The 24,311-nt window shown below is 38.0% G+C and overlaps 2 protein-coding genes across 3 annotated transcripts in view; both read right to left on the reverse strand.

Moving 5' to 3' along the window:
- Positions 1–19,933, reverse strand: part of vps50 (VPS50 subunit of EARP/GARPII complex) — a 121,052-nt gene extending 101,119 nt beyond the window's left edge. Inside the window, exons 1-5 of one of the 2 annotated variants that reach the window (XM_015042936.1) lie at positions 19,760–19,792; positions 19,183–19,251; positions 11,510–11,632; positions 10,299–10,370; positions 4,220–4,273 (exon numbers count right to left, since the gene is read on the reverse strand). In XM_015042936.1, the coding sequence (XP_014898422.1) occupies positions 4,220–4,273; positions 10,299–10,370; positions 11,510–11,632; positions 19,183–19,251; positions 19,760–19,792 (351 nt within the window). Of the gene's footprint in view, positions 1–4,219; positions 4,274–10,298; positions 10,371–11,509; positions 11,633–19,182; positions 19,252–19,759 lie in introns of both variants that reach the window. The other variant, XM_015042937.1, reaches the window with a different exon arrangement.
- A 2,265-nt stretch (positions 19,934–22,198) lies between these two features.
- Positions 22,199–24,311, reverse strand: part of hepacam2 (HEPACAM family member 2) — a 15,073-nt gene continuing 12,960 nt past the window's right edge. The window contains exons 8-9 of the mRNA XM_015042938.1: positions 24,126–24,199; positions 22,199–24,003 (exon numbers count right to left, since the gene is read on the reverse strand). Coding sequence (XP_014898424.1) covers positions 23,893–24,003; positions 24,126–24,199 — 185 coding nt within the window. The 3' untranslated portion in view covers positions 22,199–23,892. The remainder of the gene's footprint in view (positions 24,004–24,125; positions 24,200–24,311) is intronic.

Consider the following 24,311-nt stretch of genomic DNA (forward strand, 5'->3'; position numbering starts at 1 on the left):
GTTTTACTTTTCCCCCCAAAAATTTTCCAATTTTGAACCTTTTTGAAATGGGAAAAGTTTTAAGTTTTTTTTTTTTTTTTTTTTTTTTTTTTTTTTTTTCAATATAACCTAACCTTGCATTAAACATCTCCACAACTTAAACCCTGACCTGTCTGCTGTGTTCCTTAGTTTTCATGGGGCTGTTTGTTCACTAATGTTCTCTAACAAACGTCTCAGGTCTTCACCAAACAGGTTATTAGCAGTATTTACTAATTATGTGGCTTCTAAAGGCAATTAGATGAGCTGGATTTATTTGAATGTTTCAAACTAACAGGGGGTGAATATTTTACAATTATGTACTACTTTGTAATGGTCTAACACATAAGAACTTCAAACACTAAAGTTTGTGGTTGTAATGTTTGCAAATTGTGAAAACTTCAAGTGTGTGAATTTTTATTTTTTATTTAATTTTTTGCCAGGCCTTCAATACAATCACATGTACTCAAAAACAATAACTGCACCGCCACATACTTTTTCCTACTCTGCCAAGTTAAGTCATTTCAAACCCACTCATACCTGGAAGCTACTCTCCCAAATTCTTGGTAAAGTTGCAACAATAACAGAAGAAAAATTCAATCAAGGAGAAAGGCAGGATGAGCAACTACATAGTACAGTGCATCCTGAAGTAGTCACAGTGCTTCACTGTTTTCACTTATCATGCTACAGACTTATTCCAAAATTGGATGAAATTTATTACTTTCCCTCAAATCCGCATAATCACAAAATGAAAAAAAAAAGTTTCTCTCTTATTCTTTGCAGATATATGTATAAAAAAATTAACACAGCCTTTGCTCAATGTTTTGTTGATGCACCTTTGGAAACAATTACCGTTTCAAGTCTTCTCACAAGTTTGGCACAGTTCTGTTTTGGTAGATTTGCCAATTCCTCTTTGCTCTCAAGTTTTATCAGGATAGATGGGAAGCATCACTGCACGGCCATTTTCAGATCTCTACAGAGATCTTTATGCAGATTAGGGTCTGGCCTACGGCCAGGCCTCTAAAGGACATCCAGAAAGCTTTCATGAAGCCACTACTTTGATACATTGGCTGCACACGTGGGCTGTATGCTTTTTAGCATTCTCCTGCTAAAAAAAGTTAAGATTTACTCCAGGCTGAGGTCAACAGCTTTCTGGAGCAGGTTTTGTTTTGCAAGTTCCTTCCAAGAATTTATAGCCATGGATAGTTTTAGTTATTTATAAAAGACTTGTACAAGTGTACATAATTATTCACCACGTCCGATAAATGTTTCACAAAAATATCTATGTCTCCTCCAAATACAAAAACCAGACTGTGGAAGCGGACAAGCCGAAGTGAAATATCCATTAACACGGAAACAAATTTCTGACCAATCACACAACACTCCGCACATAGTTCAGCCTGGGCCTGGAGTCGAGAATGGGAGGCAGATCCCTCTCTGCAAAACACGACGCAATTTCCGTCACGCATCTCTGTCAATGAAAGTCGATTTCGGCACTTCGGATGAAGTATGGGGCCTTACAGCTTCACAAATCGTTATGCACCCATATTTGCATCTTGAAACGATCCTGTCTCTGAAGTCTACAGACAATTCCTTCGACTAAATTCTTGTTTGTGCACTGTCAAAACACAAACCTTATATGGAAAATTGTGTGCATTTTCCAAATCCTGTCAAATCAACTTAATTTACCACAGATGGACTCTAAGCTGTAGAAACATGTCAAGAATTATCATTAGAAACAGGATTCACATGAGCTTCATTTTGAGCTTCGCGGCAAAGGCTGTAAATACTTATACAAATATGTTTATGCAAAGTTTGTAAAGGGAATAAAATGAATTTAGTCCATTTAGATATATATACAGCTGCAATATAGAAAGAAAAACTGTAGCACTGTAAATGTGGTATGCAAGTAAACACTGATTCAGTTGTACTCTTTTGCGATGATTTCGATTTACCTCGTCCACCCTATTTGGAGGTAATTTATTAGAATTTTGAGGAAAAGCAAACAACCTTTTTTTTTTTTTTTTGACGCATCTGAAGATAATAAAGTTTGAGGACTTAATTTCTAACCAAAAATATACAAGTGGGAACTTTTACTAAAAACCCCTGCTTGTTTTCTTTATTGATCTTGAGTACATACATATACATTAGTAAACAAATTTCTATAAAATACTTATAAATGAATCAATAGTAATGGTTGTAGCTTCTGTATATATATATTTCCTCACTTTATAAAACTGAATCACACCATTTGAACACAAGTGAAGGCCAAGGATCCCTAGAGGGCATCATCAGAGATCAAACTGACCACTGTACAGCTATGAATCATATTAGACGCTTAGCAGCCAGGCATTTATGCTGCTCTGTGATTTATGGGTTCGCTGATGTGTTACACTCAACAAAAGAACAGATTAAAGTCCTGTGGATGTGTTTTTCTTCGTGGATTTTTTTTTGTAAAAGATCACTAAGGGATAAGAAAAACAAAACAAACAAAAAAACAGTAGAAAAATCATACTACAGCAGGAGAACAGAGAAGATATCATCAAGGATTGTTGCTCTTAGTTATAAACATATGCAGCAGCAACTGATATGAGGAAGTGAATAAAAGCCACCAATGTTTTTAAGTGATTTTGGACACGACGTTTTCAATGTGAATACATAATTGTGATAGTGACACAAAGTAGTACCAATTTAGAAATGGCGCCGAAAAACTGCAAATGCGTACCAGTGAGCGTTCCTGGTTGTGGGGTATTGGCATGACCTACTAAAAGATCATCAGTGCTCGAAAGCATCAACAGATCTTCAAAGGCCTGATCAAGGCCGGACATTTTCTGCCAATTAAAGTTGTCACACGTTATGTATTTTAGTGAGATTAAAGATGTAGTAGCAAAAATAAAAAATGTGGGACTTGTAAATTCTTGCAGACTCATTACATCACAGATCATGCACCATAATTCACAGAATAACAGAAAAATGAATTAAATTGAAGTGTGAATTAACTCCGATGCCATCTGAATAAAGTAAATACAACATGTCCGAGCACAAGTGAATGCAGCACATAACTGTCTGTTTGGCCAGTGGTGGAAACAAAGGGAACAGAAGACAATGCTGTTGAAATTTGGTAAATTATGCATAATTAATTTTAATACAACACTGTGTCAGATCTCATCTACTCTTCAAGGGTATAGTAAATTAAGGAAAGACGTGCAGGATAATTAAATGTTAAAAAACGCAGTTAAATTCACCTAATCGCTAAAAGCCACAAGGCAATCACATGAAGAGTATGTCTGGCTTAGGTTTTTATGAATAAATACAACATTACTGACTTCCCTCTCTTGACTTTTCAGGGAAGGGAATCTAATTTCCTATCACTATGGTTACCAAAGTTCTGGTAGCTGACATGACACCCTGGTAGCATCAAAATAAGCTAATGTCCAATCATATTGTGCTTTGAGTTCAGCAAAGAAGCAATTATGCAACACAAAAGAGCCCATGCAGGGAATATGTCTTGAAACTAAATTTCAGCTTCTGAGGTCACAAAGGAAAAAAAAAATTACAAGGTGAGTTTAAAAACTCTTTCTGAATGAACCGTGTAAGAAAATACAAGGTACACTGTTTCAGATGGATCTAAGTTTCTCTGCATCAAGTACAAAAAAAAAAGCTGTGTCATATGTAGAAAGTACCAGAGCAAAGGGTTTCTCACTGGTATTGTTACATATGCATATATTGTTTGTCACTGTCGTTTCTCTATTTTGTTTTTTTCTCTCTCTGCAGGTGTAGAAGTAGATCACGTTTGTGTTTTTCTTGTATTCTCTATCATTCTTCCTCTCCTCTATTCTTAACTTTTAACTTATTATCCCAGCTCTCTCAATTTATTTCTCTCTTCCCCCCCCCATTTCTTTTCCGCCTCTGTGTCCATTGCTTTTGAAATAAACCTGGCATATTCTACGATGAAAGTTTAAGGCATCACTTTGCTCAGATTGCACTGTTTGTACACTTCAAACCCAATTTAGACAGTTTCCAAATCACAAAATGATTGGCTGACAGAAGCAAAGGCTGTAGCACTGGATGCACTCACTGTAATGAATGGCACCAATGTAACTAAAGCTGGTCCCTAAGAGAATATCAGGAACAGAAACTACTTTGATGGTCCTGCAGAGTATTTGGGAAGATGGGAGTATTCAAGCTGGCGATGGAAACCTACCTTGACATAAGAAGGCTGCTTCTCCAGAATGAGATCAGCGACCCTTTTAGAAACCTATGGAAAGAAAAGAAGAATATAAAAAATGAAAACATGACAAAAAAAAAAGAGCAAAGATATTCTCAAGTTCACTCTACAGAAACAGATTGGGAACTGTAATTGTATTTTGAGAATGGGGCCACGAATAACACAAATGATGTCTGTATATAATCATCCAAATAGCCATAGCATTTCAACAGAGTGCGTCTCTCTCTCTCTTGCTCTCGATGCGACTTCATTCTATATTTTTCTCAATAGAAAGTCTTGTTTCTTTGTGGGAGATCTTTGCTAGAGCTGTTCAGATTTCAGTTTCAGGTTTTCACTTTCTGCATTGTTCCTTTTACCAATCAATACACACGCATACAGCATATACGTACATATATAACCTGAAGCAGTTTTCATTTTCTGAAAAGCTTGCGTTGAGCTTTTGAAGCACAGCGCAAAGGGTAAGGCTGTAAAATTAGCATACGGACATTTCACTGCTACTTTATGTATGAATGGAAATGCAAGGAACACAAAGTGCTTCTTAAAACTTAAAGTGGACAATTAAAACTACTGGAGTACATGATTTGAGCTTTGTGACTTGGTCTGTTACCCTGCTGGAAGTGGCAATCAGTAGTACACTGTGGTTGTAAAGGGATGGTTGTGTTCAGCTAAAAATACTCAGATAGGCGCTGGGACAAACAATGTTGAGATAATACCAAAAGGCCCAATATAAGACCACTGCAGAATCCTTAAACTGTTGGTAGAAAGCAAAATGGATCCATCCAAATAAAAAAAAAAAAAAATCTGTTTCTTCTCATTCTGATACCTAAATGCATTGAGTTTCTGTAATGAGGCTTGAACTGATAACATCCAAACCACAACCACCACCAGACTGCTGAACAACTTTCTGGCATAAGCTGTTGAAATGCCAAACTTCTGTTTAAGTTATATACCTTACATAGGTGCAATGGTTTGGAATATTTTTCCATATTTTTTTTTTTATCCGCTTTTGTTTGTGTGCTTCAGGTGTTTTCACAATAATATATTTTATCTCCCAAAGAAAAGGCGTCTCCTATTGTTGTATGTCCTTTAATGCACATCAAAATGACATGAAAATCATCCATCTAACGAAAATCTCTTTTTGCGTTACCAAGCACAAGTATTTTCAAAGTGGTGAGGAGGCGGTCAAGCTGTTAGTATGCTGTGCATGAAGTTAGGGGAGGAGATGACATTTCAACATGTGTTAAGCATGCATGGCTGAAAAGTGAATTCCTTAACAGATGGAAAATGTGGCTCCACTTGACGATTGAGAGGTTCTTTCATGAAATCTTAAGGGGATTGCTTTTACATTTAAGTCTATATTAGAAAAAAAACAAACAAGATTACAAAAAGTGCTTGGAAGAAAAAAAAAGAAAAGAGGACATCGAGGTAACAAGGGAGAGGGGAAAAAAAGCAAAAACTAACTCTTAAGCTCAGAAAAATGTGCCAAAATAACCCCACAGCGCCACCTATCGGCACATTTAACCTTTTAAATACTATAACGTCCTAAAGTGAAGCGGCGTGAACACACACAGCAAATAACCAGCTGTGAATAACTGAGCACTACCTGAGCCACAAGGCCAAAGTCATTAATTCTCAGCTTGCCCTCACAGACACAAACTGAGGTTAATTGTGCAGTAAGTGGGCAGCAAAGCAAGCACGCTGCATTTAATATTTAGCAGATGGACCAACTATTGTCCAAAACAAACAGCTGCCAATGATGAATAGTCAACAAAGAAACATAACAAAACAATTGGGGAAATCATTGGCTTGCCATGACATAATAAAAAAAAAGGAAAGAAATATCACAGGAGACAAAAAAAAAGTCTTTTAAAATGCAGAGAAATATTTTAAATTCTGCAGACAGAAGGAATGCTTGCACAGTTTGTTACTTAGTAATTAGCAAGAAGATTTTAATATATAATCATGTCAAAGGTTGGATATAAATGCATATGTGAATTTGCATATATTTGCATTTGAACACATAAGGTTTTTCAGACAGAAATTAACACGTGTGTGTGAGATAAGTAGACCCAAATAAGCATGCACTAATCAGGGCTAGCAGCAGTAAAAAAGGTTATTCTAAAGAGTTTCAGCTCTTAATGCAATGGCACAAACATGACAATTTAAAATCATGGGTCAAGATTTGCCCAGATTTTTAAACGAAGGCTCCTACAATGATATGAAGCTTTACTTTGAAGCCAGTGATCTCTGTGGGCCTATTTCTATCACGCATCGACGTAATCTCTCAAGGTTCATTTTCACTCACTCGCACTTTTCACTCTGCAGCACGTCATCGTTCCACCCGAATTTAAGCGTACGGAGGCGGCCGGGCAAGGTTCAGGCAATGATTGCATACGCATCACCGCGAATAAGGAAGCTGATCAGAGGGACATAACTCATTACTGCTAGCTTTCAAGTTCCATTACAGGGAACTGTTCCTCTAATTGGATTGGGAATGCAGAGGCAAATTAAACTTTATGTTAAAGCATAGTTGATATTGGGTGGTAAGATGTAACAAGGAATACACTACACTGGATAATACACAAAGCAAACACAAACGTTTGTGCATTTTATTGGCATTACCACAAAGTATTGCTGTGAATAAAAGACAAAAAAAATGTATGGTTTTCAACATTTTTACTCCAAAAAATCTTAAAAGTGTGGGACGCATTTCTTTTCAGGAAGTCTCAGCAAATATTTTCTCAACAAATTTCTTTTCCTGTTCTTCCTTGCAAAATAGCTCAAAATTGAGAGAGCATTTTTTGCCACAAACTTTCAATTGTATTTCATGACTTTGACCATGTTTGTTTTAACATGCATATGCTTTGATCTACACAACTCCTTTGCATGCATATTAAGGGAGGTTGTCCTGGTGGAGATATGAACCTTCTCTCAAGTCTTTTACAGCCTCTAATAGGTTTTCTTCTATGGTTGACCTGAATCTCGCTTCTCACCAATTCTGAGCAGTTTCCCTGACCCTGCTGAAGAAAATCCTTCACACAGCATGATAATGAAAGTTACAAAACAATTCACTTTTCATCTCATTTGCCCAGAGCACCTCATGTTTGGTTGAACTCCTTATCCCTAGTGAGGTCAATAACACGATCCCGGCGCGACTGACCAACTGACTGGCAATTGCCAGGCAGTTGGAGCCTTATGGCAAACTTCAAGAAGGACATTTTACCACCTTATTTCAGCAATTCTGTCTTTTTCATTTTTTTTTTCCTTCATCTTTTTGTGAAAGATCACTCCACAATGTGTGGAACAGATGACAGAATCAACGGAGCTGTGGATTTCCTCAGATCTTCAGGGTTACCAGGAGCTTCTTGGCTGATTAATGCTCAGCATGCCAGGCCTTTCCCTTTTAGCTGCATGTCATTGTGCCACATTCAATCTATATTTAGAGGATGGATTGAGCAGTGCTCAATGAGTGAGTTGTACAGACCCTGGGCTGGTTTTTATGATAAGGCCCTGCTTTCTAAAAAAAAAAAACCTCTGGAGCCTTTACAGAACCGCTGTATTTATACAGAGCTTGAATTCCACACAGGACGACTTTTGTTTTTTATTAGCCGACTTCTGAAGGCAATTGCTTGCCTTGTATTTTATTTAGAGGTTTTGGAGGAAAAGATGGGCAGAGAGCATTTGCACGTCATATTTATTTGTAAAGCATTTTTAATAAACCGTGTGTTTTTCCTTCCAACTCACAAGTGTACCATACTTTGTATTTATCAATCACTTCTTTCTTCACTGTGAAGGTTGTTCTCCATCAGCTGGTGATTAACATGATGTGGCTTTAAAGGAAAAACAAGTCAGTGTGTTGCTCACATTTGTGGACTTTCTGGCAAAGCAAGAGCGAAGAGAAAATAGTAAACAGAGATATAAATACATATTGTCCAATTGGCAGACTGGCTCTTATTTCGAGTACTAGAGCCGCAGAGCTACATATGCTCAGACCAACAGTGAACTGAGCAGCATGAGGAGGACTCTCCACATCAGCTACCAGAGGGAAAGGCCGACACAGGGCAGCCCCTATGCTGAGAATCTAAAAGCATCATTATCGCTTCCTCAGAGGGAATGTGGCCTGTTCAGAGCTGGCTGCAGGGGACCACCATTAGTTGGATGAACCACAGTGCATGCACAAGTCACAATTTCAATATTTTCAGAATATTCCAACAACATTTTGATTTTATTTTATTTTTTTTTTTGTTTCACTTTTCCGCTCACTCTTGTTGCACGCTTCCAAATAAAATCTGCCAAAAACACAAAATTCAGCCGTTTCGACAAGCTGGCCCTATTAGCATATGTCTGAATTTATCCCGCATCTCATCGGCAGAGAACGGGATTAATCTTAGTGCCAAACAAACTCTTTGAGCTCGCCAAACAAAATAAAATCAGAGCATGAAATCAATCACAGACTCGCTGCAACTCCTGCTGAGTTGCCTTTCTGATGCAAAAACGGCATTTATAATCCAAAATGATCAGAGTGCTCAACAGAATAGTTGGTCTAAAGAAAAACTCCAGGTCTGGCAGTAGGTCAAGCAAGTCATGTCTTCCCAAGATCATAAGGGGAACAATTACACAAGTCGAGATGCCATGTACACCCAACACCAACCAACACAAACAATTACCAGCAAACATTCTGTCTGACACAAGCCCTGACCAGTTACTACAGCTCACCAAATGCCTAAAGGTGGAGAACCACAAACAGCCACAAACATCCAAGGAACAAACAAGTGAATTTATACAGAGCACATGTACCATTTAGCCCACCCTACACCCCTCTTTGTAGAAAATAACCATATTTTTGGAGATGTCAAAGAGCCTTTCAAGTCAAATGCACCTAACAAGACATCTTGCTGCAGAGAGGTGTGGCCGGCCCTTGAGATATAAAGCAAATTTTAGATGACAAGATGGAGCAAAAGAACATTTAAATCTTCTATCAAAATGAAAAGATGAGCTTTTAGGGAGCTTTTTCCTTCAGATGATTTATTGTTTCATCATTTCAAAATTAATGCCAGCACAGGAGGGCATGTGTGACGAGATGGGAGCAGCTTTTATTACTCCAGCTTTCCAGAGTAATAAAATGAAAATTAAGGTGAAGTCAGCACAGGTTTCTCTGGACCTGTTGTTTTCATATGTTGTTTTTTTGGTTTTCTTTTGGGGTTTTTTTTTTGGTCAATTTTTCTCTTTAGTACCTAAAACAGAACTTGTGTATAAAACACTGCTACATTTAGTTTTACATATAATTAATGTCAACACACAGTCTAACATCCAAACAGAGTAAAGATCACTCCTTACTCCTGAGTGCATTTACAAACTGCCATTTAACTTTTTATGTTGCTTTTGGATTTATGGCTTCTTCCTCTCCGAGTGGTCGTTTTCTTTTGTTACGGAGTCGATATGGTAAATGGTAAATGGACTGAACTTATATAGCGCTTTATCCGATCATTTTTGACCACTCAAAGCGCTTTACACTAGAGTCACATTCACCCATTCGCACTCACAAACGCTCACACATTTATACACCGATACGCAGCTTGGCAGGCAATTTAGGGTTAAGTGCCTTGCCCAGGGGCACATTGACATGTGGCAGGAGGTAGCTGGAATCAAACCTACAACCTTTTGATCGCAAGACGACTACTCTATCCATAGAGCCACAGTCGCCCTATTATGATATACGATACGCATATTTTACACCAAAACATGTTCCTCTGTGGGACACAGAACTCTTCACTTCTCCGCTCCTGAGTGTAAATCACTTTGTCTGCTAAATAAAGTCCTGAAGTCATCATTTTCTGCACTCTAATTAGATATAAGGTGAACAAATGCCTCATAATTGGTGTTTAATTTCATGGCAAAATAAGTTAAGTTAATTACGTCTCCCTACTTCTACGTGATCTGAAATATTACTGCAAAGGCAACAAAAAGTTGTGCACTGAATCGATGGCAGCAAAGTAAATGCCAGTAACAGTAGCAAATCTTCCAGTGGTTGGACTTCTTGCCTGTAGATACTTACTGCAGCCTGCTGTCTCTTGAGTTTGTCTCTGTACTCTTCCAGTTCCTGAAGGTTCAGCTCAGGTGGGAGCTTCTGTAATAACAGGAAACGCAGACCAACATTAAACCGCAAGGAATATTCACCTTGCATACTCCAGTGCAGACGATAACAGCCAAAGCTTCTGTGTCCGTAAACCAATTTCCGAAACCCTTCTCGCATTTGCAAGGCGGCATCCAGCCTATAACCCAAATGAGCATTTAACTAGAAAGGAATTGGATCTAACTTGAAAGAGGTAATCTACCTCCCAAGAGTCTTTTTCTTTTACATATCCCAACATGAATTTAAAAGATTTTTAACCTTTTTTTAGCTGTTGAGACTAAAGATGACTTGCATATTTAAAATAGAAAACGAATTTGGTCAGCGAATACAGTTTCTCAGGGTTTTCTGTGGTAATAAGCAAACACGTCTTCTGCAGCCTTTGCAGCATGCTGGCATTTCCTTTTCCAGGATTATTCTGACTTTATTTCAACACTTATTTTGTTGCCGCACAGGATCAAAACAGGGATTTCATCTTCTCTCTCGTTTCACATTTTGAAAGAACTACGCGTCTCGAAGACGTTAAGGTTTTTCAGCTGCTGTGACTAAAGGTAACTGTGATTCTTTAAGAAGAAGAAGAGTTTATTCAGTAAATACACACTGTTAGATCACAAATCAGATTAGTCAAGATGGAAGAGGATCTTATCTGGTAAACAGCAAACAAACTTTGCTAGAGAAAAGAAGAAGATATTACAAATCCATGGCTCAAAGCATGAGAGGTAATTACTTTCCTCTTGACTGAAAGTCTCATTTCGGATGGTGTAGCAATACCAAGATAAATCTAATGAGATTTCACACCTTTCTTGTGTTGTGTGGATGCAATCCATCAATCCGGACCTGGGTGATGCGCACGCAGCTCAGTAAAAGCATAAGAGACAGCAGCTCAGGTAAGAAAGAACTTTTACTCCTGCCAGTCAGATGGGGCTCAATGAGCAGCGGCAGAACACATTTATTCCCATTTGATATGCAATGCTACTGGTATTACAGTCGCTGAAATGTGGCAAGCTTTGACGCAATCGTTATCCTAAAAAAAAAAATGTTTTAAAAAAAGGATGAGGTCGACTGAGGAGCCAGTCTCATCGTTTTGAACGGAGTGGGACTCGTTTACGCGATAACACGATCCCGGAGCGACTGACCTCCAGTTCGTGCCGCACCATGTCGAAGGAGTCATTGGAGAAGTAGACCTCTTCGATGCTGTCGATGATTTCCTGCTCCGCCTGGGGGTCGATGGGCTGCTGCCTCAGCTCCCGCATCTCCTCCTGGAGGACATTTCAAGAGACGGACACAGGAAGGGAGAGAGCTGTAAAAAAGACGCTCTTCACAGAAGCTTTTCTGACGCTTGTATTTCTACATTTTTCAAAAACAAAACACACACACACACACACACACACACAAAAAGAGAATAAACCACAAGAAGAAAACTTGCCACAGGGAAGAACAATAAAAGGAAGGTAGACACATGATGAGAAAAACATGCAGATAAGTTTTGGGAAGAGTTGAAGGTGAAACAAAAGGCAGTAAGAAGCCAGAACAGCAGAAAGTGAGGTGCAAGGAGTGGCAAAAAAAACAAACAAAAAAAACCCATTAAAGACAGGTTTTGAGTGAAGCCTGCACCTGTATTACTGGTCAAATGTCAAGGAGAAATGGGGAGCAGAAAGATAAAGGACTGCTATCCCTGAGAAACATCAGACCCTCATTGATTAACACACTGTGCATCCATCGAGCTTTGTTGCTGCAGCTGCTCTATTAGGAGAAGAAGCCTTAAGCCCACATCCTCGCCTTAATGAGCTGTGATGCAGTCACATGTCAATATGAAAGTGAAGGGGGACATGTAGTGTTGCAGTATACAAGGAAAAATGGATGCAACTAAAGCAAAGACACAAAGTCACACCGAAATAATGACATTTCAATTAATAATAATAATAATAATAATAATAGCTGGGCCACTAATGCTGAAGGCCTCATGTGGATGTGTATGTTTGATTACGACATATGCTTTAGACAAGGTCTTGCAAGGTATTTTACCCCTTTTAGACATTACAGTCACAAACGTGAGTGTACTTCATTGTTTTTTTTTGTTGTAACTTTACACAAACAAAAATCCAACATATAGACAGAAATATATATATAGTAACTTCAATTAAACCATACAGAAAGATTCAAAATTGATCACATGCTTTCCAGTTTAATCATAGTTTCAAAACAATGAACCATAGTTTAGTTTATTATTGCAGTCGGTCAAACATTTTCTATCTCAGGAGACTTGTCCAGTTGAATCAAGTCGCTCACTTTGGAAGCAACACGTTCACGAGCAAATAAAAACCTGGAAAATGTCTGGAAAATGTCCCATTTAGTGTTGGCAACCCATTTAGTCGATACTTTGAAGAGCATTACAGCTGCAATTATTTTGACTCACGTCTCTACCACACAGAAGGACTGACAACCTTGACAAATTTAGTACAAAAATAGCTCAAAGTCTACTGGTATGGGTGAAGAGCATCTGTGAAGAGCGGTTATCAAACCCTAACACAAATTCCTATTTGGATACCGGTTAATACTTTGACTGGGCCATTCTAAAAAGTAAATATTCTTTGATCTGAAGCAATCTCCTGCAGCCCTGTTTGTGTTAAGGGTATCTCTTCCTGCTGGAAGGTAAATGTTTCAAGTCTTTTAACAGCCCACTTATCCATATTTACACCAACTTTAGCCTTTCCATCCCTGCTGAAGAAGAGTATTCCCCGGTCATGATGCTGCAATCACCATGTAGGCCATGTTTTTTTTTTTCTTTTTCTGTGCTTTCCTCAATAAAGATCACAACAACATCCTGAAACTCTGGTACGGTTTTTGCCTATACAATTGTGTTTATTCACTACAGTACCAGTGTGTTAGATTAAAGGGGTTAAACTTTTAATTTTATGTGTAGAAAAAGAATGAATAATGAAGCTTTTTTCTTCTACTTAACAATTATAAACTATTTTTTTTAATAGTCCAACACAAAGGGCCAAGAAAATACACTGAACTTCAAGGATGTAATATGACAAAACATGGAGGAGTTCAGGTACTTTTGCATACACTTACATGTTAAGTGGAAGGAAGCTTTATATCTATAATAATCTGCAGCACACTCTTCAACTTTCAGAACATTAACATGCATAATAAACAGGTCATTGGGTTTAAAATAACTTGAAAGTACATAAACACAAGAGAAACGCAATCAATAAATCCATAAAAGTTACGATTTTGCATGGCATATCAGGTTAACCAAAAATAAACGTTAACAACAATAAGCATGCATCAACAGGGCATCCAAGTATTTTAAATCTGCTTCAAGCTGGTTGACATTCTTACACCACAATGCATGTAATTTCATTTTCCGCTGTAATACATAGCATCGTCTAATTCACTATTTTCCACCCACGGAGTCCCCGTTACTCTTCTATAAATAGATCTTCTTATACAGGGCAAAGGAGGAGGATTAAAATGAGCCATCAGATTATCTATTGTTGTGTGTGCAGAAGCCTTCAGGTGCATGTTGCGGTGTTTGAATCAGGTAAGAAAGGAGCAAACCAGGATCCCGGGGGGTGGTGGTGGGTGAGAGAGTGAGGAGAGAGACGGGAGAATACGCTCGGATAGCAAACGGGTGGGTGGGAAAATCAGCTCAAAAGAGAGGGAAAGTGCAAAAGAGAGAAAGAGAAGATTGAAGGGCAGGATGGATGAGTCACTCTGTGCAAAAGGTAAAGAAGAAGAGGAGGAGTGAGAGAAGGACGATGGTCGTGTATTAAACTGTGAAGTTAGTTCATGTTTAGTTTGGGAAATGAACTTCTGCTGTGTGACACCGCTTCCCTCCGCCCTCCCCACTCTCAGTCTCATAGCTGCACAAATCGAAACACCTTTGAGAGAATGACTCATCGTGAGGCTACGCCGAGTTAAATAATTCCCTACCTTCCCTTCTGCAAGCTGCAAAAATAACACAAAACAGACTCCCCTGCACGGCCAGCGAAAAACCCCAAACAGGAACCCGCTGGGATGTTTTGATCAAATTTCACATTGAAGGATGAGGGACAAACAAACCATCCTTCTCCATCAGTCCCCCTCCCTCACCTGCCGCTCTTTTCTACGAATTAATAAATTTGTCATCTCATTGCAGAAAATGGAAATCTATTTGCATCCTAAGTCCAGGATGTTTAACAAGCTTTACAATAGAGTCAAAGTGGACGTTTTATTGGAGCGCGTGAGTATTGAAACAAAAAGGGAGCCCCCGCTTGCTACGAAAGGCAGTGCAAACAAAAGGACGTCACAAGACGCACCGAGAGAGGAAGAGAAGAAGGTAAACAAATTAAAATTAAAGCCCTGCTGAATATGTATCTTAGGCTAACTGGGTTTATCTTCTCATCTGCTATAGACACAGCAGACGGCTCAATTTGGGGAACCGGTGGGCAGCTGCTGATTTAAAGGATAACAATATTAAAGTCTCGCTTGGAAGCGCATGACTTTCATATGTTCCATTTAGCGCCGTGTCTCATTGACCTGACGAGCTTGAACACTGTGATGTTGTCATTTTACGGTCTGCGTCAGTGGGCAGGCCGGCTCTTGAATGTAAAATCACACATTATGCGAGACGTGTCAATATACGTTTGTACACTATAAACACGTCTTCCGCTCAATTCGATATGTTTTTTTTTTTTTTTTTTTTTTTAGAAAACACACAATTTAAATTAGCATCATCAAGGATATGATTTATGTTCATTAAAAGTTCAACCACTCAAAGAGTGGTAAAATATATTTAATACATAATCTGCTTAATATGGGTAATTAAATGGTTTCATGCGTCTTGTTATCAATGTGTGTTACGCATATAAAGAGTGACCCCTGCTGGCGGCTACTGGTAACTACATCAACTCCGATGATATTAGAGTTCAAGCTGCTACAACAATCATGTCTCTCAGCGACACCATGAATAGATATAGAAATTAAAAACATTTGCATTTTTTCCCCCCTCAGTGCATTACACAATATAGGCACAACACCAAAACGTCCCACTTTCTGGCAGAACATATAAATTAAAACACAAATATTTGCACTCTTTGTACAGATGAGGAGGAACATAAAACTCATGTTATTTTCAATTTGCAACTATTTTAAGTCAAGTATATGCACTAGATGTTAGAAAAATAGGAAAGATGAGAGTGTGTTGATCTTCCTAGCACATGAAAGGGCTGCAAGAAAATAGCTTCTTGCCCAAACTTGCACTTATGTACAATAACGAGCATGCTTAAAACAACTGAAACTGTTGCAAACAAGGCGAGTCCATCAAAACAAAGGAGAAGTATCCGGATGTCACCAAGTCCCCATGGCAACCTTTAGAAACTATCTTGCCAGCCGGTTTGATACGAGAATAAAGCCGTTTCCTGACCTGCCATCTGAAATCTAATTGTGTGCATTTTGATAAATAATACCAGGATTTAAACTGGAACAGTGTGGCTGCTATTGAGCTTCTTGGCAACAAACATAGCCTGGCATTCGTATGAAGTATAGGATTACTATGAAAAAGTTCCCCAGGCCCACTCTTTGGTGGTACGATGAAAGATCTGTGATTCAGTAGGACGGTGACTTTTCAAAGACCCTTGAAACTGATTGCATGGTATTATTAACTCTTTGAAATACTAGTAGATTTTAAATATGATTTTCATAAGCTCAGTTCAAAACTGAATGTGTGCCATCACTGGGATTTTCAACAGCATAATGATTCAAAACCCATGGTAAAACACGCAGTCCAAAATAAACCTTTCTCGAAGGATCTCTCAATACTCGACCAGAAAATGAGACAGCATAAAAGATAACCCTCTGCTCTGACACAGAGATGGTTAGGGGAACAGTTAAATGTTGTGAAATGTTACAGGAGAAAACCAAGTGCTATATATACACACACACATACGCAAGTGTTAATTTTATGCAGTCAGACGCTAGAGGTTTTCCTGAAAACATTTCACAATCGATTCTACTAGCTGTGGACAGTTAAATCACAAATGAAATGGAAAAATGACCAAAAGGTATTAGCACGTAATATTGCAGAGCTGATTGTTTTATCAAAACAAGTCAAAGAAGTAACTGCGGTACATTCGGTTTAAAACAGTGCAACGCACACCGTCTATCAAATTCTCAAGCTTGAGTCTTTACAGCGACTCAACAGCGTCATCCATCAATCATCAGCTCCAGGACATCTGGCTCACAGCCTGCCACATGCGGCAGCCGGCTCCTGGAAGATGATAAACGATTCAAATGACAAACAAAACGGTTGGAAACCCATGAAAGGCTCCAGTTTCAGTACAATAGTACCATGTAAAAATCAAGTCCATTGGCCTCCCTCCACTGCACACCGCGGCGTGCTAGGTCACAGTTTCCCTCGGCTTGACAGCAGTAATGGATTATTCTCTAACATACAGGAAGGATGATATGTGTGTGTGTGTGTGTGTGTGTGTGTGTGTGTGTGTGTGTGTGTGTGTGTGTGTGTGGTGGGGGGGGGGGGGCGTTTCATTTTACCAATGACTCTTTTTGTTTTAGTTGAACACACAGGGAGGATGTTAGCAGTGAATACAGAACAGCATGTCACATATATTGCTGAGGATAAGTATTTGACACCCAGATTTTCTTCATTCTTGTTTTTTTGTCAAGCTTCAATTAGAATTTATTGTTTGTCGCTGAACACATGTACACTTAAATTAAAGCCAACTCCAAAGCAGAGAAGACAATAGACGCATATATACTCAGTGAAATTATGATTTTATGATTTTTTTTTGTTTTAAAGAAAATATTCAAAACAACCTGCCCTTATTTGGAAAACCTGTTGGTCCCCCTTATTCAAATCATGTGTTTACTGATAAGCCGCATATTTTGAATAGTCAGGTTAAATTTCACCAGCCACAACAAAGCCTGGTTTCTTTCTGAAAAACTGAGTCAAGGAAATATCCCCGGTCTGACAGCATGAAGTAGACGACTGATGACTCTTCCGGGAGGTCACAAAGAACCCATAATATTTTCAGCAAGCTTCTGTTATGTCACTGAGCGTCAGTGTTCATGATGCCACAATACAAAAGAGAATGTTCAAATAAAAAGTCAATCTCACAAATGCCAAAAAAACAAACAAACAAAAAAAAAAAAAACATCTTCACGAGACTTTAGGAAGATACTCTGTGGACTTACGAGACAAAACGACTAAAACCTGGAATTGAAACCCTCCAATTTGGCTGTCTTAAAACAAATCTGCAGATTGGGTCAAAATTACTTACAGCAATGTAAAATACTTGTTAATTATCACGCACACATTATGGCAGTTGTTGCACTCAGGGAATCGTCTTTTAAAACCCACATTTGCCTTTGCTCAGGTCACACGGGCCAAGCAGAACGCTGACCATTATATTCTTGTTGATTATTCAAAGCTGCTTCACAACACCGAGGCCAAACAAAGCATGTGTGATAACATCAACACTCAAAGCTCAAAGTGTTTGGTTACTGCATTTCCAGTTTGGCCAAGCCACCTGACACTAAAGCATCTAATGAAAGTAAACAAATATTACTTCAGAAGCTACCGTCTCTTCTATTGTAGCTATGATTACAGCTAAACAATGTTTTCCTTTCAGTCATGCAGCAACATCAACCATTTCATTTTATATATCAATAACCATTTTAAAAAAAAATGTCCTCAAGGTGTTTACACAATAATTAATATGAACTCTGGTTTAAAATAAACACTAGCTTTCCAACTTTGGTTTTTCCAACCCATGTAAGTGAACTGACAAAGAGAGCACTTCCCCCTTTTTTGATCTCATCATCAAATACTGACATGCAACATTACCTGAAAACAATAAAAAATAAAAAAAGTCAAAAGAAAATGTGACTCAATTATGAGTGCTATGGTTAAACTAGACTCACAACCCAAAGACCTGCAGGCTTAAAGCTAAAGGAGCAGGCGATAAATTAAATGTCTACTCCAATCACCCGGGCTGTTCTGAGAACAAATTGGGTTCGTCAGCTTCCAGATTGTACTCAGTCACATTACTAAGAAGGTCGGCGTAGCTAGGAGCTGGCAGAGCATTGAGGTATATCGAAGTGATTGTACATTATAAAGAGACAGTCTTTCCATAATGGTGTGTGACGAAGTTGGTGAATAAGAAATGCTTTCCTGTGACAAAGCATGACTGAGGACATTTTAATGGCTACTTGGCAAAATGATGAAATAACATCTCAAAGGGTGACTATGTTTCACGCTAGTATGTTCACTCTTATCATAAACTTTACCTTTTGACTAATCACCATATAACTGAAACTGAATAACAATTTAGACAACATTTTTTTCCTCATAAGTGAATGCATGATAGCTTACTGAGAAACATAAAGGTTTTCTTTAAAATAAATGACAATACAGTTCACTCCCTTCATTTCATTGTTATGAAATACTATGTGTTGGTCTGTTACAAAAATCCCATTTCATCAAATACAACAAAGTGTTTACATGACAGAAATAAGAAAATGTGTATGCATTTTTTCCCCCCGAAGAACTGCAATAACAAGTTAAACGAGTTTTTTTTTTTTCCAAGTGCCATTACAAAGTATTAGAAGGGATGATGGAACTTTTGTTGCAAGTATCCATGAATTGATGCATTTCTAATGAATTTGTGAACAAACTTTCAGCACATTCGTGAATTCACAAATTGTATTTCATTTTTCTTTGTTGGACAACAAAGACAATGCAGATGGTTTTTGTTTGTTTTTTTTTTACCTGAAAAACAATCATGTTTTACATAAAGCTTACCGTGCTAGGGATCCTCAGGTTCTCCACTGGACTCAGATCAGCCATGCTCTCCTGGGGGCTTTTGAGGCCCTGTCACAAAAACAAACAAAAAACCCCACCATAAACCTTTAATTAATGTTTTCTCTCCGTGCAGCCAGCTCCCCTTTCTCATACGGCTAGCATAATGACACTACTGCACACACACAAAAAAAAGTGGAACTGACGGTGCAGATTACTGACAGCGATATGCTCTGTTGTGTCCTAAAAATTACTCAATCTAACATTACTTCTTGTGCAAACTGAGAACTTCCCCAGCCACCCAGGATTCATTGTTGTTGTGGGCAAGTGTTGTGAGCAGGTGTGTTTTAGCGGATTGAACGTCTACTGTTCCTCAAGGAGAGAGGGAAAAAAAGGCTTTTCTTTATACGAAATAGTAAGCCTAAACCTTCATAGAACTAGGTGAAAATACTGAGTTTGTCCCGTATTACCCCGCCTGTTAAATGCCAGACGATGAGCTGTCAAATTAGCCAGTTAGCTAGGTTAGCTGCAAGATACAAACGACCGGCTGGTCCTTGAATAAAGGCATGATTTTTCTCACCTGGCGGGCCATAAGAGACTTTATCTTCTGCATCGTGAATCCAACTTGTGTGAAAAAAGGCAAGTAAATGAATAAATCTTTAATACTGTTTGTTGTCAACAGTAAACCTCTATCACTACGAGAAGGAAGCCATAGTTGACTGTCACGTGATTGGAAAGGCAAGAACTGGAAGAATCCTGCAGCATCTTGGGTAATGTGGTTCTTACGCCGTGTATCGTTAAATTCTACCTGTCAGTGTTTATTACGGATAAACGTCGTTAAAATGTATGTGTAATTGAAGCCAAAAGTAGTATTTAAAAAAAAAAAAAAAAAAAGAAGGTATACATATATATTCTAAGACTTAAGATGACTGTAAAATATGGATTTTAAAAAAGTGATTATTATCGCAGCCTGGTCTTTCTGCCACTGGATGTCAGTAAATTTGCAAGAGTACAAATGGCTGACTTTTGGCTCTAGTGAAAAATGAAAAAGATACCAAGACAGATAAACTCCATATTCCATATTCAATCATATCAAACATGTTGATAGAAACCCTTGATTACTTGCTTTTCATCCTGTCATTTCGAATCAAGGATGGGCAATATTGTTATTTCAGTGGGCCATTTGTTGATAATGCAAGGGTGTCACACTGAGTTGGAAGTGTTCATTTTCCAGGAAGCTTTGATGAAAGATGCTTCATTGTTTTGTGTTTTTTTTTTTTTTTTTTTTCTAGATGGTGAGTTAAGAATGCATTGTATATTCGGTCAAAAATTGCTGCTGCTTTAATAAAGTGATATTTTCTTGGCACTTTAAACATGATCTATTTAAACTGATATATGTTAAGATGTAAATTACTAGCTAAGTGATAAATTAGGCTGTGTATGTGTAGTTGTCATTGTTTTTTGTTCTTCCAGGAATGTTCCTGAACTATTGCAAATAAAAACTTTTTCTCCCAGATGTTCGCTGAACCAGAGTTCATTCAGGGTTACAAGAGTAAAGGGACACTGAATATGAATGTCCCCCAATCACATTCTGTTTCTATTTTTAACAAAAATGCAAACAAAAATGCATTTTTAACAAAGATGAAAATCAAATACTATTTGCTTTCTGTTTTGTAATGATGTACTTATTTGTGGTGATCTATCCACACAAGATCAAAAAGAAAACATGCATTAAAATTTGGAATGTGAGAAAAAGGGGGGCAAATTCATAGTGTATGAAAACAGTAGCCAAATAAACTTAATCAAACCAGATATTATGATTGACATTGCAGTGGGTGTGCTGTTTAGCCAGCCACATTTATATTCCATTCACGAGAAAAGAGATCATGTCATGCCATGTTTTCCATGACTGTTTCTCCATCTCTGCCAAGTTATTAGGCCAAGCTCCACATTGTGAGCTCTTCCAAATAATTACCAAAGCGGTGCACGCAGACCAACTCAGCCTGTTTGTAATTGCCCTGTCAGGCCTTCTACTGAGCAACACTGGAAGGCTGCGCACCGGAGGCAGAGGGAGAGCTAGTTCCTGGTTAATCATGCTTTAGGCTGATTTCCCAGTCAAATGAAGGTGAAGCTTCTCCCCTTAGGTGAATTTACTCCACTGTTGTTTGTTAGGCAGCCATCCATAAGGCGGCACCTCCCTTAAAGCATACACTGAGACGGAACAGATGGCCGCTGCTACCCGGAGATGCCTCCACAAAGAAGAGACACACACACACACACAGTTGGTCAGCTCATAAGCTATAATTAGAACAAGATTAAAAAGACTTCTTGTTGTTATGCAAGGGAGCATCATACTTAGACTTGCAGTTAATAATCTCTGCAGTCGGTAGGTAGACGCGGCTTCTGGCAAGTATTGATTCCACTTTACAGATGCTGTATTTCCAAGTGTTTCAACTCAAAAATGCTACTGAATTCAATCTTTCATTTTGTCATAGAGTTTGGTCTTAACAGCCCATTTGTACAGATACAAAACCTGACTATGTGTCAGCCATTTTATAAACTCCGAAGTCCTGCTAAATAGAAAATCTTAAGCATTTTTCTTGTACTTTCTCTAAATGCACATATGCACAAACATAAAGCACATCAGAACTCTTATTTACTCGTGACAAGGTGTCAGCAGGAGCAGGTGGGAGGGCACTCGGCCACATGCTGAAGCGTCCGTCTGTCCCTGCCAGTAGGCGCACAGAATACCAGCACACCAATCGCCGACAGAAATGAGCGCTCTGCTGCAGATTTGGAACAATGCATGCAACTCATAGAAGTTCAATAGGAGAAATTCAATTCAAAATATTAAATATTAAATACAGATCTTATTCTTCCCACTTCTGTTAAAAACAAACAGATCTTTTTCTGCTTTGCCATTTTATGAAAAGCGTGTAACCACAGGGACAAAGTTTGAATTGTGTTCATTTTGTTTTGTTGTGGACAGCCAAAAGGACTTTACAATGACCCACAAAAGTAAATACATATACATTTAATTAATAAAGTACAAAACACATATACACAAACTGTACAATCATTTCAGTATTTTTTTTTCTTAAAGCATGTGGTTTTACTGAGTTTGAGCAGGAAAATCAAAGGAAAACAAACAAAAGAATACTTTTGGAGAAACAGACTCAAGTAGCACAATGACCATGAAAAGGTCGAATATTCAAGAGATAAATGTAGTTTCTTTTACATTTTGCATCTATTCATTGTGTAGTTTTAACAGTCAAACTTGTCCAAAATGGGAATTGCAAGCAATGAGTATTGGTTTTTTTAAAATATACTCCCTGCCTGTCGCATGTTTGACCTAGTTCTCCTACAAAACTTTCCCTCAACTCACCTGACTTTCTGTTTGAAAAAAAAAAAGCTACAAAACTTGACTTTCGGTCGTGGCAAGAAGGTTCTCCGAGTTGGACAAGAGAAGAAAATGGATCCAATCCAATCCAATCCATTCTTATTGTACTGCACTTTAACATACCAAACAGGACCAGTGCTGTACAGAATACATAAACATTACAAATGGTGTGTGATACAGTTTATTGTCTCAAAACAGCCTTTTATTCCCACGACAAAGCAAGACATAAACTGGGTGTGGTCTCAAAATAGCCAACAAGAAAACGACAGCGGCCATAAATAAAGTAGACTGGAACATTGTTTTTAAGAATCTCTGTATCTCATGTCCACAGAGCTAGAGAAAAAAACAACACAAACACCACTTTTAAAAAACAGTTTAATTTTTTTTGTTTTGTTTTTCCTTCTAAAAACTTACTTTGCATGTAGACAACAGGCACATCAAAATGTCTACCTTGCAAAACATCCCTGTTTTCGATGTATAATGTACCCCCTCAACTGGAGCAGTAAATTACATTCACTAATAACTGGGAGATGAGACACTGCAAGAACGTCCTGTATGTGAAAAATACACCATTTTTATTCAAACAATAAAATTGACTACACCTATTTCAGTACGAGCATTGTGTACGGTCATAGTAGGTGGTAAATTCAAAACTTAAAAAAACATTAAATAAAAATAAACAAGAAAATAAAAGAGTTCTTGTATATTTCTCCTGAAAACAAAAATCATGAAAAATGTATTTTTGCGTGCTTTCTTTTTCCATGTCTAGGAACTTCACAAACAAGAAACAAAAAATGGAAATAGAGTATTATATGTAAAGTCTCTTTAGGATAATCCATGTACAATATTTACAATAGAGCAATCAAATGCCTTCATTGTAACACTTGTCAGAAAACATACGGTTATTTAAGGGTCTGTTTGAATTGGCAAGTTAATTCGTTTCTGAAAGCAACAATGTCACGTAAGTTGCAAAGTTTTGGCTGTTTATACATTTCAAAAAAGCTCAAGGTAATATAAAGATCTGCTTGGTTTTTAACAATCTTCATTCTTGAACACATAATAAAAATTAATCATGTTAAATAAAATAAAAATAAAAAAAAACACAATCATACATCCACTTTTTACCTATCTCTAGTAGAGGATGATAAATATCTGTCCCAAGCTCTCAACAGTAACAGTGCATATTCAGGTCGTGTACCCCAACAAGTCTCCTTCATTTTGTGTGCAAAAAAAAAAACAGTTGGGCAGCAAACACAAGAATAAGGCTACACAGAAATCTTCAAGTGTGACAACTGAATCTACCCAGCAAACAATTACTTCAGCAAGCTGGCACTGGGGGATTCTGGGACGTGTCTGATCACATCGTAGATGGTGGTGTGCATATCTTGAATGGACTCGAGCCGGGCCAGAGATTTGCATGATGACTGCGGAAGTCGGGGGAGAGGGGAATAAATAATGACGACATAATGGAAAATGAGAAAAACAGAAACTAATTGAGAAGGACTTTTACTTCCTTATCAAAGAGTCATAACAATATGTAAATCACCTGGGTGGAGTCCATTTTTCCTGGTATGGAGACAAACTCATAGATGCCAAAGTCGTCTGCTGCATCTTCATGACCTGTGCATAAACATTTTATAATGTAAGAATCGCAGTAAGGGAAATGGTCTTACTGTGCTAAGACATGTTTTGCATATTTTTTGTTTTTGCACTTATATATATATATATATAT

Source organism: Poecilia latipinna, unplaced genomic scaffold, assembly GCF_001443285.1.
Source record: "Poecilia latipinna isolate Pla-1442-1.1 unplaced genomic scaffold, P_latipinna-1.0 Scaffold609, whole genome shotgun sequence".
NCBI lineage: Eukaryota > Metazoa > Chordata > Actinopteri > Cyprinodontiformes > Poeciliidae > Poecilia > Poecilia latipinna.